Source organism: Cherax quadricarinatus, chromosome 93 (assembly GCF_038502225.1).
Source record: "Cherax quadricarinatus isolate ZL_2023a chromosome 93, ASM3850222v1, whole genome shotgun sequence".
Lineage (NCBI taxonomy): Eukaryota > Metazoa > Arthropoda > Malacostraca > Decapoda > Parastacidae > Cherax > Cherax quadricarinatus.
Genome location: NC_091384.1, coordinates 7,751,590 through 7,769,814, shown reverse-complemented (window position 1 = coordinate 7,769,814; position 18,225 = coordinate 7,751,590). Strand labels below are relative to the sequence as shown.

The following is an 18,225-nucleotide window of genomic DNA, read 5'->3' as shown; positions in this document are numbered from 1 at the left end:
CTTATATGGGTGTTGAGTGTTGCAACAACAAGGATGGAGACAGTGGAACCTTGGCTTATGACTTTAATCTGTTCCGTGACCTAGCGTACTTCAATACAACTCTATGGCTTGTATATCTATCACAATTCATCTAATATGATATACTATACTCTACATGAATAAAATAGGCCATAATATGGGAAGTGGTGGCAGCAGCGTCCATTCCCTCTCCCGCTGACTATATCTTCTCATGCTTTTATTATAAGAGAAAACAATGTGTTTGTGAGGCTAACTGCACTAGTTTCATAAATAAGAAATATTGTATAAAAACATAATGGAGAATGTAAAGAAATAAAGTGTGGAGAGTGGAAGATAGGCTACTAGCTCCTACTGCCACCGCACACCTCGCTTGTTTATCTATGATTTCATGTAATTCCATAGACATCATCCTCTTTTTCTTCTCAGTACTGTCCTTTCCCCTTATTTTCTTAGGACCCATGGTTAGAAAAAAGAAATTTGGCAATAATAACATAAGAAATGCTTCCACTGCAACATAAACACATTGCACAGATCTGGTGATGTTCTGAAACTCGCTTATTATTATTATTATTAATTTGGGGAACTAGAGCACAGATTCAAGAACCCCTCACCAGCATCAAGGAACCTCCATTGAGGGTGAAGCTTGTATCCAGAACTGTATAGCCCTTGTGGCTTAGCACTTCTTTTTGATTATAATAATAATTGTATCCAGAAGCAAAAAATCAACTGAGTGACGGCTCATATCCTGGAAAACTCGCATGGTGGGGGGGCTCATAAGCCAAGGTTCCACTGTTTAATCAAAACAAAGTGTTAGGATCAGGCAGTCATGCACCTGAGGGCAGTGTGAATATAATTAGGACAATCCCTAGCTTGAGATAAGGAGGTGCGGGGTTTCCAGAGGGTAGAGGAAGGGTTGTTGAGGTGGTTTCGACATATAGAGATAGCACAAAATAGAATGACTTGAAGGGCATATAAATTTATAGTGGAATGAAGGCAGGGAAGGGGTAAAGGAGATTTTTTTATGTGAGGGGCTTGGACTTACAGCAAGTGTGCGTGAACATGTTAAATATGAGCAAGTGGGTTTTTATGACAACAAGCTGTTGGAGTGTGTGTAAAGTAACACGAATGGATTCAGGGAAACCAGTTAGCTGGGCTCAAAGTCCTGCAGGTGAAAGTACAGTGTCTAAATGAGGGGGGTGTTGATATGTTGCAGTTTTTTAACTATGATGTAGGCAAGACAGTGATGGTGTGAATGATGATGAAAGTGTTTCTTCTTTATCTAGTCGCCCTGCCTTGGTAGGAAACAGCCGATGTGTTAATAAAAAAAAAAAAACAGTGATATCATGCATCCCTGTCTAAAGGCCTACTTTCACTATAAAATAATTTCCCTCTCTCCTACATACCTTAAACTGAGACTTGCATTCAGTAACTTACCAACTATTCCATACACTTGCAACATCTATCACATTGCTCCCCTATGCTTTTTCTAAATGTAATGAAAGGTTACTTAAGTATTGGTTACATACATGGTTCAAAATAAACACTATGTCTACAAGAAATCTTAAAATGTGGTTCTATGCTCTTCGTATTCTGCTTGGCAGAATACAAAGTATCTCAGTCCTTGTGTTGAGAAAGGGTACATAGTACATCCATCACATTAAGGAAAAAGAAATCCATCATTTAAGCTTAGGAACTCCAGCACTGCCTTTTCCAGGGATCACCGCCACCCTCCCTCACAAACATCATTCACCTAACAATGGAAAACAAACAAATTATAAAATCCATAAACCTTTACTCAGTGGTGGATCTGCAGGCAACCTCCAGTAGTACTTCTGCCACACAAATGTCCAATTATTTTCAAAAATGTGTGACAGGCAACACAGCACAGTACCTGGTACGAGCAGCAGGACACATCCAGGCACGACTTTCCTACAGAAGTACATTTTGCTATTAGAAAAACATTTCAAAGTCAACATTACTATAACATTTTTATTTGGCTCTCAGGAAAAAAAGGTCACAATCTCCTCCCCCCCCCTCTAAAAAATAAGCTCTACTGCAACGAAATTTGCAAAACTTTTGTAATTATTGAAGTTTTCTGGTTCAAGCTGACATATTATATTACCTCAAGTATGAAAGCCATCCTCTGTTTTGAAATATGACAGGGAAAAGCTGCTTTTGTTCTCACTATATAGTATGGTGCTAACACCAATGATGAACCCATTTTGATTTGATGAATAAAAACATCCCCACCACCAAGATGGCATCAACTTGTGGGGGAAAATTGAATATGAAAAGCAATTGAGGACATCAACAGCAGTTCTTGCTTAAAGTCAGTCTAACAGGACTCAAATCCAGAAACTAGCACCAAGCTTGCAATCTTATGAGTCTGAGAAGCATATGTAAAGCAGTAATACCAGTTAGGGCTACAGATGTGGAGGCTTATCAACCCATCAGAGACAATCGCACAGGAAAGCTGAAACTTCCCAATCAGAATCATAATACATGTACAAACGGAGCACATAGGCTTTGCCCCAATGGTGAATCCTAAAACTCGAAGGCCAGTGCATTAACCACTGGGCTGGATAAGTGGTTAACACACTGCTCTGAGTTTTAAGACTCACTTGCCAGGGGTTCAAATCCCACATGTTCTGTAATTTGTTTACAATCGTGTTATTACAATTTCGAGTCATCATAATACAAATGAATGTGTTGGTCTTCATAAAATATAGTTATATTTACCCTGATCAAGTGTTGATATTCTGTTGTCTGATTGGCAGGTGATGGAAACTGAGACATTCACAAGGCCACTTCTGACTCTGAACAAGCACAACTACTTTTAACCCTGAACAAGCCCCAGGGACCACTTTTGATCCTAAAGCACCAGTATTGCCCCAAGGACCACTACCCTCTCGTCCACAACACGAGACATTCGCTTAATAATAGAATATGACAAATGGTCAAAAATAGCTTGCCTACCTTTGTTCGCCAGTTGTGGTGCTTCAGTCAACCTCCACATACAGTACTTTTCCCATTAAAGAGACTGCAATTTTCTTCACATAATGTGATAGGCAGCATAGGGTGGGGGCAGCAGAGGAAGACACCACGAGAACAGGAACACGTGAGAGTTGCCACTTTCACTGTCCTACGGAAGTCAATGCAGACGTCAGAAAAACATTTCAAAGCAAGACTATTTTTATTCTTGGGTTTCCATTCAGACATATCTTGGCACAATCTCCACCCAATCTCCCTTCCCCTCATCTGTAATAACCATCCTGTGAGATCAGTGCTGTATGAGCCTTACAGGTTCAGTGCTTAAACTGATAATATTCTGAGAGATACATGTCACTTGTACACCACCAGTCAAGAATACTTTAATACCTAAAATAGTTTATAATGTAAACTATCAGTGTATATACACTGATACATGCATCCTTTGGTTTATATACAATGTTTTAGTAAATGACAGGGTAGCTCTAATTCCTCAAATCAAGAGCATTTAAATCTCATCACACCTACCCTCCCCCATCCCATTCTGCTGTATATAAGAGCTAGGCTACTAATAAGATCTTACAAGGTCCCCAATGGAAATAAGTCACAAACCTTTTTTCTTTTTTTTAGTTATCCTGATAGATAATTTACATGTTACTATGCAAAATAATTGTAATGACCTAAATTTATGTAGCTACTTGTGTACTCATACCTAAATAAACCTAACCGTAAATGTTTTAAATTCCTAAATATTCGTTTGATTTTTAACTAATTTGTGCAGTTATGCTAGGATAACCTTATTAATCAGGACCACAATTCACATTATGTAGCTGAACACTTGTATGGGCTGAGGGACTGACCAACTCAAAATTACATCTTCCAGGGTAATAAGATAAAATAGACTGATTACATTGTCTTTATATCACTGTTTCTACTGCCTCTGTATTCAACTGAAGAAGCCTACCCTGTAGGCGAAACGTTTCGGACTAAAGATACCTTACTTATCAATTTATTCATACTGTATACCATTATATTCACAAGATGAGAATGATAATAAGGTTAATACTTATAAATGATAATGCAGATGGTAATTATGGGGAGTGTTGAACTATCTGGTCACAAGAGATGATCACTTTTGATCCACAGAAGAGGGTAGCTTCACTTCCTAGGATCAAAAGCACTTCACCAGCATCAAGTCACCCACAGTAGAGAGGATATTTAACAAGTCATCATCATAAATGCTGCCAAACTATTATAATAATTCAAATCTGACCTATATTCTGGATGACCAGTGTATATAAACCAACATATGTATATACTGTATATGGATAGACAGTGAAGTATATATTTCACTGTAAATATACTTAATTACTTTTACTGCCTAGTAAAGTACAGTGGTCCCTCGTTTGTCATCGTTAATCCGTTCCTGGAAGTGCGATGATTATCGAAATAGACGATTTTCGAATCAATTTTCCCCATAACAAATAATGTAAATACAATTAATCCGTTCCTCACACCCAGAAGTATTAAAACAAAAAATTTTTTTACATGAAATATAGATGTAGTGCATAAACAATACAATGGCACATGATGAATGAAACATTAACAGCATAACACTCACCTTTATTGGCGATTCTTCTTAGTGTATGGAAGACTGGAGGAGGAGAGACATTGAATTACTGTTTGGAAGGGGAATCCCCTTCCATCAACACCTCAGGTACCAAGTGCTTTTCTGGGGTTACTTCTCTGTTTCTTAATGCCACTAGGACCAGCTTGAGAGTCACTGGAGTCCTGTCTCGCAAAAAAACTGTCCAGAGAGCTCTGTTTCTGGCGTCTCTTTAAAACTTCCCTAAAATGGGCCAAGGCTCTGTCACTGTACAAGTTGCCGATATGGCTTGCAACTTCCTTCTCAGGGTGATGTTTCTCCATAAATCTTTCCATCCTACCCCACATTTCAAAAATCTCCTTAATTTCTGAAGAAGGCACCTTCTTCCATCTTTCTTCCTCCTCCTCTGCAGAAAGATTCTGAGCTGCGATCTGTTGCTGTTCCTGCTGAAGCTCTTGCAGCTCTTCGTTGTGGTCCTCTTCCACATCCTCCAAACTCACATCCAACCCCATGGAACTCCCCAATGCCACAATAGATTTCACAACTGACATAGGCTCATCAGGGTCAGCCACAAACCCTTCAAAATCCCTCGTGGACACAATCTGGCCACAATTTTCTCCAAGCATGCGAACACTTATGCACTGTTGTCTTGGTTTCAGATTACTGCTAACCAGAACTCCTAAATCTTTTTCGCAATCCGTAATATTAAGATCTACATTATTTAGTTTATATGTGGCATGGTTATTGTCCTGTCCAACATTTAGAACTTTGCATTTGTCTATATTAAACTGCATCTGCCACTTCTCCGACCACTGCATCAGTCTATTCAAATCTTCCTGGAGTGCTCGAATGTCCTCGTCAGAATGAATTCGACGGCCTATTTTGGTGTCATCGGCAAACTTGCCGATGTCGCTCTTTATGCCCTCATCTATGTCGTTTATGTAGATTGTGAACAGCAGGGGGCCCAACACTGACCCCTGTGGAACACCGCTCGTGACACTTCCCCACTCTGATTTCTCCCCATTTATGCAAACTCTCTGCTGCCTATTTGTCAACCATGCCTCTATCCAGGAAAAAATTTCTCCTCCTATTCCATGTGCTTTAATTTTCCTCAATAGTCTCTGATGTGGGACCCTGTCAAAAGCCTTACTGAAGTCCATATACACAATATCATATTCATTACCATGATCTACCTCCTCAAATACCTTAGTGAAAAAAGTTAATAAATTCGTAAGGCAGGAACGCCCCTTTGTAAAACCATGCTGAGATTCGTTGATTAATTTATGCTTTTCAAGGTGGCTACGAACTGCCTCGGCAATTATTGATTCCATAAATTTTCCCACTATGGAGGTTAGGCTTATTGGTCTATAGTTCGAAGCTAAGGACCTGTCACCTGTTTTGAAAATAGGTATCACATTTGCCATTTTCCACTTATCTGGCACCATGCCAGTTTGTAGTGATATGTTGAAAAGATTAGCCAAAGGTGTGCTAAGCTCCTCTTTACATTCCTTTAGAACCCTTGCATACAGTTCATCAGGGCCTGGGGATTTGTTAGGTTTTAATTTATCTATTTGCCTAAGGACCATGTCACTTGTGACCCTAATAGTGCACAGTTTATTATCGTCCTGTTCTACATAATTTATCATTACTGGAATATCGCTGGTATCCTCCTGTGTAAAAACTGAGAGGAAGTATGTGTTAAAAATTCTACACATTTCCTTATCACTGTCAGTGAGCTGACCCGAGGAACTTTTGAGTGGGCCTATCTTGTCCCTGATCTTACTTCTGTATACCTGAAAGAATCCTTTTGGGTTAGTCTTCGATTCTCTTGCAACTTTAACCTCATAATCTCTTTTTGCTTTTCTAATTCCCTTTTTTATTTCTCTCTTTAACTGAATATATCGATTTCTCAATTGCCCCTCTCCTCTTTTGATTTGCCTATATATGCCTCTCTTTTGACCAATCAGATATTTTAATCTATTGTTCATCCATTTAGGATCATTTTTGTTTGATCTGATTTCCCTATTTGGAACATAATTTGACTGAGCAGCTAGAACTATGCCCTGGAAAGCATCATATCGGCAACCATCACCACCTACCTGACCCTTAGTCAGGTCATTCCAGTTCAGCCCACCTAAGTAATTTTTCAGTCCTATGAAATCAGCCAAGCGAAAGTCAGGGACGGAGACTTGATTGCCATTATTAGGGGAATTCCATGATATATTAAAACTGAGTGATTTGTGATCACTTTCCCCAAGCTCATCATTAACCACAAGATTATTAATTAGTGTTTCCCTACTGGCAAGAACCAAGTCAAGGAGGTTATTTCCCCTAGTTGGCTCTGTCACAAACTGTTTTAAAAAACAATCCTGGATCGTATCAAGAAAGTCACCTGACTCTAAATTTCCTGTCAAATTGCTCCAGTCAATCTGTCTATAGTTGAAATCTCCCATTAGCACAACATTTTCGTATGTAGATGCCTTACGAATTTCGTCCCATAGAAGTTTACTGCACTCCCTATCAAGATTTGGGGCCCTGTAAATCACACCCAAAATTAGTTTTTCTCGGCCCTCGAGAAGCTGTAACCAAACAGATTCAGTGGCTGACGCTTCTAATTTAATATCTTGTCTAACACAACAATTTAAATTGTCTCTGACATACATCGCTACTCCACCACCTTTCCTGTTGACCCTGTCAGTGTGGAATAATTTATAGCCTTGTATGTGACATTCAGAGTGCATCTCTCTATCTTTCAGATTGAGCCAGGTCTCTGTTATAGCAATAATATCTATGTTTCCTGCACTTGCAATTAATCTTAGCTCATCTATCTTATTTCTTACACTCCTGCTATTAGTATAGTAAACCTTAAGGGAGCTAGTCCCTTGCTGCCCTCTGCTGTCCCCCTTTGTTTGCTGACCTGATCTATTGTCTTTATTTATAACTTCATGCTGAATGCCTTTTATACATTTACTGTTTCCAACCCAAGTGTTGCAACCTGCTTGTTTCCCACACACACCCATACCTCTATCTTCCATCAGTTTAAAATCATAGGCATTTCACCAATGGCCTTCTCAATCGAGTCTGCAAGTGCTACCACCCCAGCCCCAGAGAGATGTACCCCATCCCTTGCATACATATCATGTTTGCCATAAAAGTTGTTCCAGTTGTCAATGAATGGGATTGCAAGTTCCTTGCAGTATCTGTCTAGCCAGCAATTTACACCAATTGCCCTAGACAACCATTCATTTCCTACTCCCCTTCTAGGCAAGATGCTACATATGATTGGGATCCCTCCCTTAGACTTAATGAAATCTATAGCTGACCTGTACTTATCTAGCAGCTCTTCTCTCCTACCCTTCCCAATATCATTTCCACCAGCACTGAGACAGATAATGGGCTTGCTCCCATTACCTGACATGATATTATCCAGCCTGTTGACAATGTCCCCAACACCAGCTCCAGGGAAGCACACTCTATCTCTCATCTTCTTATTCCTATTACAAAAAGCACGGTCAATGTATCTTACCTGAGAGTCACCAACCACAAGAATGCGCTTACCTCCATTAGCAGGGGCAGTAGTACCCTTACCTTCACTGGCCACTGAAGTACATTCATCCTGAAGAACACAGCTTCCTTGATTTCCTTTTTCTTTGCCACGATGGAAGATATGGTTGTATGGGGTTTGTTATACATCCTGGCCAGTTCGGCCACATGTACGCCACTTCCGTATTGTTCAATAATGTTTTTCTTAAATTCAATCATATTTCTCACCTTCTTTACCAAGAGCTTTCTTTGGAGCCATGGTAGCTTATTTAGCACTTGCAAGCACTAAAATGAATGGAATATTATGAAACATTTCATATGAACAAGTGAGGGGACCGTCGCTCACTGGTAAACAATGGCACACTGGCTGGGAACGGAGGCCGAGGCGGCTCAGAGCCGTGAGTACGCGTCCAGGACGAACGACGATTAGCGGGTCAACCAACCATTTGCAAGTCAATGTTTGAACAAAAGCCCTTGACAAGTGCAACCATTGTGTGATAGCGCACAAAATGCATGATAAAGGAATAACAGGAAAAGTTGGTAGATGGATCTATAACTTCCTAACAAAGAGTTACAGTAAACAGAGTAAAATCTGAGGTAGTTACAGTGAAAAGATCAGTTTCACAAGGCACTGTACTTGCCCCCATCCTGTTCCTCATCCTTATATCTGATATAGACAGATGTAAGCCACAGCACCGTGTCTTCCTTTGCGGATGACACCCAATGAGACACTTGTGCAACATTTAGGAATGTTTATTGTGGAAACATTTTGCCCGCCGGTGGCTTCTTCAGTCCAGTACAGAGAAGAATGGGGGAAGATGTGGAGGAGCTTGAGGTAATCAGTCCTTCAGCCTGGAGTGGATGTGTTCAGGCCATCAATCTTGATCATGACTGATGGGCTGAGACACATCAACTCCAGACTGAGAGACTGATTACCTCATTTTCCATCATTCTTTTCTATATTAGACAGAAGAAGCCACTGGCTGGCAAAATATTTCCACAATAAACTTACCCAAGTGTCTCATTCCTCAACTTTCAAGCACAGTGTCTCCTCACTTAGCGGTATACTCATTTACTGACGATTCGGACTTATGACAGGCTTTCTGATCACTATGCATACCTAAATAATGTATGCTAGTTCTAAAATAACAAAAAAAGGTACAATACCGTGACTGGAACAATACACAAATAACCCGCACATAAAAGAGAGAAGCTTACGACGACGTTTCGGTCCGACTTGGACCATTTACAAAGTCACACTAACCAGAAGTGGAGCAGGATGGCTATATATAGGCAGGAAGAGGTGGTGGTGGTAGTAGTAGTAGTATACTAGTTCTGATTTCCTATATTCTGTTTATTACAATATACAGTACACTACTGTATAAACATTTAAAAATGTTATAAATGGTGCAAAGTTAACATTAAAACAATATCAAAGATGATTGACACAAACCCACTACCATTATAGTATGCTCCTTGCTTAGGGATGAATTAATTTACCGACATGGTCTTAGGAATGGAACTCCGTCCTTAAGTAAGGAGAGGCTGTATGTATATACAGTGGACCCTCCACTAACGCTATTAATCCGTTCCTGAGAGCTCATCGTTAGTCAAGTTAATTTTCCCCATAAGAAATAATGGAAATCAAATTAATCCGTGCAAGACACCCAAAAGCATTGAAAAAAAAAATTTTTAACACATGAAATATTAATTTTAATACACACAAACTGAAGAAGACATGCACAGTTACATGACGCTTACCTTTATTGAAGATCTGGTGATGATTGATGGGATGGGAAGAGGGGAGTGTGTTGATGGTCTTAGTGTTCAGAAGGGAAATCCCCTTCCATTAGGACTTGAGGTGGCAAGTCCTTTTTCGGGGTTACTTCCCTTCTTCTTTTAATGCCACTAGGACCAGCTTGAGAGTCACTGGACCTCTGTCGCACAACATATCTGCCCATAGAGGCCTGTACCTCCCGTTCCTTTATGACATTCCTAGTGTTTCACAACATTGTCAGTGTCACCATTAAACACTTGTTCAGGTTTCAGTCCTTCACTGTCTATGTACTCCTTGAATTCCTGCACATATTTTTCGGCTGCTTTTTGGTCCAAACTGGCAGCCTCACCATGCCTTATCACACTATGTATGCCACTACAATTCTTAAATCTCTCAAACCAACCTTTGCTGGCCTTAAATTCACTCACATCACCACTAGTTGCTGGCATTTTTCTAATTAAATCGTCATGCAACTTCCTAGCCTTTTCACATATGATCGCTTGAGAGATGCTATCTGTTTTTCGTTTATCCATACCAATAACAGTCTCTCAACATCTTCTATCACTTGCGATCTCAGTTTCGAAAACATAGTTGCACCTTTGGCAAGAACAGCTTCCTTGATTGCCGTTTTCTTGGCCACAATAGTAGGGATGGTTGATTGGGGTTTTGTGTACAGCCTGGCCAGCTCGGAGACACGCACTCCACTTTCATACTTAGCAATGATCTCTTTCTTCATATCCATAGTAATTCTCACCCTTTTTGCTGTAGGGTTGGCACTAGAAGCTTTCTTGGGGCCCATGGTGACTTATTTTGCAGGTGCAATCACTAAAAAGGCTGTGATAATATGAAATGTTCCGATTGTATGCTTGGAAGCAACCGCGGTGGCTGGCTGGCTTGTAAACACTGGCCAGAAGTGGACGCGTCTCAGACGGAAGGAATAGCGTTGGTCGAGTTTTTTAGCGCTAATCGAGGCAAAATTTTTGCGATAAAATGTATCACTAGTCAGATTTATCGTTAATCGATGCCATCGCTGGTCGAGGGTCCACTGTATACTGAAGCAATATACCAACTATTGCAAAACTATATCCCTACCTTCTGGTAATTTCTCAGTCTTAAAACCAACTATCTTGGTTACTTTATCCTCTTTCATTTTAGACAACACTCAGGAGCACAGCATTTTGGTCCTTATCTACATTGTTTCCTGTCAAACTGATTTGTGCAATTATTGGTTTATGAGTTAGTCTAATCTTCATGGGAAAGTGGAACAGAATTCTTCCTCCGTAAGCCATGCGCGTTGTAAGAGGCAACTAAAATGCCAGGAGCAAAGGGCTAGTAATTCCTTCTCCTCTATACATTACTAAATTTAAAAGGAGTAACCTTCGTTTTTCCTTTTGGGTCACCCTGCCTTTGTGGGATATGGCTGGTTTGTTGAAAGAAGTTAATTTAACTACAGTACACACTTGTTGCCTATGAAAGATTTCAGTCTGTACTGGACTGGTATTTTTACTCCCAACTGAAGTTAGCTACTTTAAGTAGTGGTACACACAAGTATATTCATCATACACAGTAACATAAGTGTAAATTACCTACCAGATAACCCAAAAAAGTATAGCTACACATAAGTACAATTATGATACATAGTAATATATGCCTAAATTACTACCAGGATAAAACAAGTAAGATAAAGTGACTTATTTCCATTGTGGTTCTTACTTGTACAACTGCATTCGCTCCCTGCCAAGGCAACAATTAAATTTAAGTTCTTATTAACATATAAAGCCACTAAGCTTAATAAACATAAATATGTTGTCGATATACTAGTACCTTTCACATCAAGCTTGGCTATATTTCTACGAACTGTCATGGATTCTTTTTCACTGTCTGAGCCTCGTGCTGGTGCTGAGAAATCCTTCACTGAGCCATTATAGGTGTACCTCACTTTAGTGCTTCACTAATACGGAAGTTTTTCAGTTATATTAATGTTTATTATTTCTGGCGCTTGTCGTCTTCTTAAGATGATTTTCAGCATTTTTATTTATTAATTTTTTAGTTCTGGTGTTATTGCACACTTAATAAATGATAGCGTAAACATTTTTAAGGCTTTTATATGCACTGGCAAGTGAAAAAAAGGCTGTGATTCACTATAATGTGATACAAGATACACGTATAAGTTTTACTGCGGCAGTCTGGAGCTAACACACTGTATTAATGAGGTATTACTGTATATATATAGACCTTAGACTATTCATCAGGTTGTCAGTATCTGTTAGAGTCATCAGTCTGTTTATTCCTCTAAGTCTCAATTAAGATTTTCCAGCATACAGGTTAATAGTGAAGAATAATATCCTTACAGTCACTGTTAAGTTTCTTGCTGAGGTCCACGACCCTTGATGGTGATTTCACAACACATACAATTGATGGTGGAACACTGAGGTGTAGTGCAGTAGCAGGTGTTACACAGTGATCCAACAGTACAGAGACCAGGAGCTACACACCAGCCACTACAACACTTGCAGGAGTCCTGGCAGATATCACCTGTGCAAGTGTTACAACTGCACATCTCACAAGATAAACACTTAAGACAGTTACATCCCTGTAACAGATTATCATAATTAAATAAGTACACAATTTTACAATTACAGTATATGAATATATTAATGCAGTTTAATAACCAAGAAATTACCAAATGCAAAAAGAAGGAAAATTATCATTTCTTCCTTTCTCAGGTCACCTGCCTTGGTGGGGGATGGCCACTGTTTTGGAAAAAAATCTAAAAAGTGCACCTCACTTTTTGGTGCTTTGCTCTAGAGTACTTCACTAACACGGCGCTTTCAATAAATATTCATGTTTATTATCCTTGGTGCTTTGTTCTTAAAAGTTAACAATACAGTACAGCAGCATTTTTTATTTATTATTTTTACTTTTGCATCTAACTTTCAAGCCTAGCACTATTGTGCACTTAATAAATGATAATGTAAACATGTTTTTAGGCTTTTATATGCACTGGCAAGTTAAAAAAGACTGTTTTGCTTAAAGGTGATACTGGCTTTACAGCTGCAATCTGGGATCTAACCTGCTGTATTAGTGATGTACGGCTATAATTACAACCAGAGTTTAACTGACTTACATTCCCTATATTGGCTAGGTTAAACAGCCAGAGTTTGAAGAAAGTAGAATAATAGAGGTAACAGCAGATCCATTCCATTATCAATTACGTATAATGAAGAGTGACAGATATACGTAATGTCTGCTGAGAAAGAAATAAGATCAGCAGACAAGATGGTGTCACTGCTAGGCTAAGACAAGATGGTGTCACTGCTAGGCTAAGACAAGATGGTGTCACTGCTAGACTAAGACAAGATGGTGTCACTGCTAGGCTAAGACAAGATGGTGTCACTGCTAGACTAAGACAAGATGGTGTCACTGCTAGACTAAGACAAGATGGTGTCACTGCTAGACTAAGACAAGATGGTGTCACTGCTAGACTAAGACAAGATGGTGTCACTGCTAGACTAAGACAAGATGGTGTCACTGCTAGACTAAGACAAGATGGTGTCACTGCTAGACTAAGACAAGGTGGTGTCACTGCTAGACTAAGACAGACAAGAGTGTGTCACTGCTGGACTAAGGCTAGGCTGTCAGCAACACTGTGGAAACAAAGAAACTAAGAAATCGAGACAAAGAAGAACGCAAAAGATAATATTGGTAAAAATGCTACTTTCTGAGTGTGTAGTGTAGTACTGCATAAGCGAACCTGCTTATACAACAGGTTAGGCTCCAGGCTACTGCTGTACAGGAGGGCCCTGCTTATATAGCAGGTTAGGTTCCAGGCTATTGCTGCACAGGAGGGCCCTGCTTATATAGCAGGTTAGGTTCCAGGCTATTGCTGTACAGGAGGGCCCTGCTTATACAGAAGGTTAGGTTCCAGGCTATACCTGTGCAGGAGTGCCCTGCTTATACAGCAGGCTAGGTTCTGGGCTATACCTGTACAGGAGTGCCCCACTTATACAGCAGGTTAGGTTCCAGGCTACTGCTGTAAAGTGAAAATCACTGTAAAGAAAAGCATAACCTTTTTCCCACTTTCAAATGCACATAAAAGCCTGATAACATGTTTACACTATCATATTATAAGTGAGTAATAGAGCTAGGCCTAAAAAATGTATATACATATATACTATGGATGACAAGGAAGAAATGATCCCATGTCTGTGGTACCTGGTGAGCAGTAGGACAACAATGGTCAAGCAAAGAGGAACATGTTGGCTTGGGGCCCCAGTTGCAACAGGTCTGAGCACAGTGTAGACCTAACTCTGCACAGCTGCAACATGGTCCCTGCTGGCACCCACCTCCACACACACCTTTCTTCAACAAACACTGCCTTATACACAAACCTGTAAAACATTACATTATACATTAGCCTGTTAACTGCCCAAACTTAGATCTACATTTTCACTGCTAGCATTCCAAACGTAGATCAATGTTTTATTTTTCCTGCCTCCAAATTTGGCACGATTGGCCTGAGATGTCTGGTCAGTATAGAATGGGTCTTCACACTTGGTGTAGACAGTATTAAAAAAATCTGGGAGCACCAGTTCAACTGAGTGCCAGCTAGAAAAAACAGTGTGGCAAATACCAGGGATTCACTGATGCCATGATGCATTAACACTCCCCTTTTAAGAGGATAGTGATCTGACCCTGAGTTTAGTGGTTTTCAGACGGTGATCACAAGTGATTGAGGAAATATCAAAAACCTCAATAATAACCCATGTGCAACATTTGTATCACATCTTTCAATTTTGATACCACTGGTAGTTTCATCCTGCCAAAATGTCCTATAACCTATGCCCCAAGTAAAGAGAAACAATTCTGGAACGTGCAATATGTTTTCGGCAGGCTGGCTGGCTGATTGACTTTGGCTGTCTGTGTCTGTCTCTGTCTCTATCTCACAGGTACAGTTATCATACATATTGTAAATTACCTAGGATAACCCCAAAAAAAACAGACAAAGTGCTATACTCTGCTTGTAGATATAAGCATGACTAGCAGTAATACGCATTTTCACTTGTTCAGGAATCAGACATGATGACTCTGCATCTTGTGTAATATATAAGTAAGACACATATGCAACACTTAGGTGTCTTTAGTCCAAAATGTTTTGCCTACACAGTAGGCTTCTTCAGTCAAATACAGAAGAGTTTGGCAGAGGCAGTAGAGATATGAAGATGTTGTAATCAGTCCATCACCCTTGAATACATAGTGTTGAGGTGGTGAGTCTCTCAGCCTGGAGAAGAGTTTGGGTCCATAGTCTGGAACAGTGTGAAGTTTAAGCAGCAGTACAGAGATTTATATACTGTCGAAAGGTGAGATGCAGTTCACATCATGTGTAATACCTATTCGTTCATGAGCAGGTCTCTCTCTGAGACAGAGACAAGCAGACAGGAAGAAAGACACACACAGGCAGAGAGAAAGACAGATAAGCAGAGACAGAGCCAGACAGACAGATATAGATAGATAGACATGTTTATGTGTAACAGTGGGTTTAATATCTTTATTATACACCCCATACCCATCCTCATTTATGTGTAACAGTGAGAACAAATAAAGCCAAGGTTCACTGGAAGTAGATTGAAGGGTGGGGGAGTGTGTTGTCTGGCAGTAGACTGAAGAGTGGGGGAGTGTGTTGTCTGGTAGTAGACTGAAGACTGGGTGGGGAGTGTGTTGTCTGCCAGTAGACTGAAGAGTGGGGGTGTGTTGTCTGCCAGTAGACTGAAGAATGGGGGAGTGTGTTGTCTTGCAGTAGACTGAAGAGTGGGGAAGTGTGTTGTCTGGCAGTAGACTGAAGAGTGGGGGAGTGTGTTGTCTGGCAGTAGACTGAAGAATAGGGGAGTGTGTTGTCTGCCAGTAGACTGAAGAGTGGGGGGAGTGTGTTGTCTGGCAGCAGACTGAAGAATAGGGGAGTGTGTTGTCTGCCAGTAGACTGAAGAGTAGGGGGAGTGTGTTGTCTGGCAGCAGACTGAAGAATGGGGGAGTGTGTTGTCTGGCAGTACACTGAAGAGTGGGGGGAGTGTGTTCTCTGGCAGCAGACTGAAGAATAGGGGAGTGTGTTGTCTGCCAGTAGACTGAAGAGTAGGGGGAATGTGTTGTCTGGCAGCAGACTGAAGAATAGGGGTGTGTGTTGTCTGCCAGTAGACTGAAGAGTAGGGGGAGTGTGTTGTCTGGCAGCAGACTGAAGAATGGGGGAGTGTGTTGTCTGGCAGTAGACTGAAGAGTGGGGGGAGTGTGTTGTCTGGCAGCAGACTGAAGAATGGGGGAGTGTGTTGTCTGCCAGTAGACTGAAGAGTAGGGGGAGTGTGTTGTCTGGCAGCAGACTGAAGAATGGGGAGTGTGTTGTCTGGCAGTAGACTGAAGAGTGGGGGGAGTGTGTTGTCTGGCAGCAGACTGAAGAATGGGGGAGTGTGTTGTCTGGCAGCAGACTGAAGAATGGGGGAGTGTGTTGTTTGCCAGTAGACTGAGTGATCATTAGTAATGCTGCCTTTTGCTGGGTTGTTATTGGCTTAAGGTGATTTGTTGTAGTGATACCCAGCACAAATAGCATAGGTGAGGTAGGGACAGATTAGAGATAGTATAACGTGAGCAGTGCTGTTTGAGGTATATAATAATGTATCTTGGAGAGGATGACAACTGATTCAGATACTTTTTTATTGTAATGTGCATGGATATAATGCCTAGCTGGCATTATATCCATGTTAGAAATCTAAGTTCTTACCTATAATGACAAGGAGAATATATAAGGCTAGGCCAAGCTATCATTATACCCAAGTTCTTACCAATACTGACAAGAAGAATGTATAATGTCAGGCCTAGCTATCATTATATCACAGACCGGGCCATGGGGGGCATTGGCCCCTGAAACCCTCTCCAAGTATACTCCAGGTATAATGACAAGGAGAATGTAGACTGCTAGGTTTAGCTATCATTATATCCAAGTTCTTACCTATAATGACAAGGAGAATATAGATTGCTATGGCAATACAGAAGATGGCAGGTAGAGGAGGATTGTTCCATGAGTGTGGAAGTGTTACTTGTTCCACTCCCATTCTGTTACTTTCCACTCTCATTCTGCTACTTTCCACCCCTTTACTGCTACTTTCCACTCTTTTACTGTTACTTCCTTCCTCCTGAAAACAAAATTTGTAATATTTAATATACAATTTCAGTTAATTCAGCAAAAATAATGTGTAAAAAACACAAAAACAGAAAGAACTTAAAAAAGAATAGTGATAGGAAATGAAATTATTAAGGAGGAGTAGCCATCAGGGAAAAATGAGTTAAGCTTACTAAAAAATAATTCTTAAATTTAGCAAAATTTTGGTGCATCTCATCTCTGTATCATAATTATAAATGGAGTTATTACAATTATAATAAATGTGGTGATGACATCAGTTGTGGTAGGCCTATACATAATATAATATTTGTTGTTGTAACTCAATTATTTATGAATTAATCATTATTATTTGTAAAATAGATATTCCAGGGTCATTATTCTACAAACAAATAATATTGGCAATAATCCCCTCCATTTTTATACATCATGGGAATAAAATACAAAAATTAGTAACAAATAATCGAGATATAACTGATTTTTGTGAGGCCTACAAAAATTTTTATAATTTTAGACGATAGAAAAATCCAGTTTGCATTGCTTCATTGTTAGTATCTAAAATATCTTTATCTGTAGAAGTTTTACCATCTAGAGGCTTCATTAATACAAGGACATAACATGAAGACTGTAGAATTACATACAAAAGATGAGGTAATCAGTCCCTCAGCCTTGTAGCTGAAGACCACCATAGTCTTCAAGACTCTCAAGCAGAGGTAATAAGGCTCGCTTCTTGCTTACTACTGGGCCATTCCTTAGGTATGACCTACAGGCCCATGGCCTGGGCACTGAATTTACCTTATCCCTAGTGGCCATGGACATTCAGTGTGCTTCACACATTGAGTGTCCGTGGTTTGATCCCCAGCAAGGGTGAAAACACTGAGTGCATTTCCTTACACCTGCTGTCCCATTCACCTAGCAGTAAATAGGTACATGGGTGTTAATGGACTGGTGTGGGTGGCATCCTGGGAGCAACATTGAGGACCACAATGGAAATAAGGCAGACAGTCCCTCAATGACACACTGACTTTCTTGGGTTATCCTGGCTGACTAACCCTCCGGGGTTAAAAATCCCAACAAAATATCATCTTTAAGGCAGCACCCAGCATCTTAAAGGCAGCATCCCAGGCACGA

General features: G+C 40.2%; 1 protein-coding gene across 1 annotated transcript in view; it reads right to left on the bottom strand.

The window, feature by feature from the left end:
- The window catches only part of LOC128703397 (keratin-associated protein 9-1), a 34,788-nt gene that overhangs the window by 9,658 nt on the left and 6,905 nt on the right, over positions 1–18,225 (bottom strand). Inside the window, exons 2-6 of the mRNA XM_070104662.1 lie at positions 16,927–17,110; positions 14,148–14,323; positions 11,757–12,525; positions 2,995–3,160; positions 1,808–1,947 (exon numbers count right to left, since the gene is read on the bottom strand). Of these exons, the coding sequence (XP_069960763.1) occupies positions 12,292–12,525; positions 14,148–14,323; positions 16,927–17,050 (534 nt within the window). The 5' untranslated portion in view covers positions 17,051–17,110 and the 3' untranslated portion in view covers positions 1,808–1,947; positions 2,995–3,160; positions 11,757–12,291. The remainder of the gene's footprint in view (positions 1–1,807; positions 1,948–2,994; positions 3,161–11,756; positions 12,526–14,147; positions 14,324–16,926; positions 17,111–18,225) is intronic.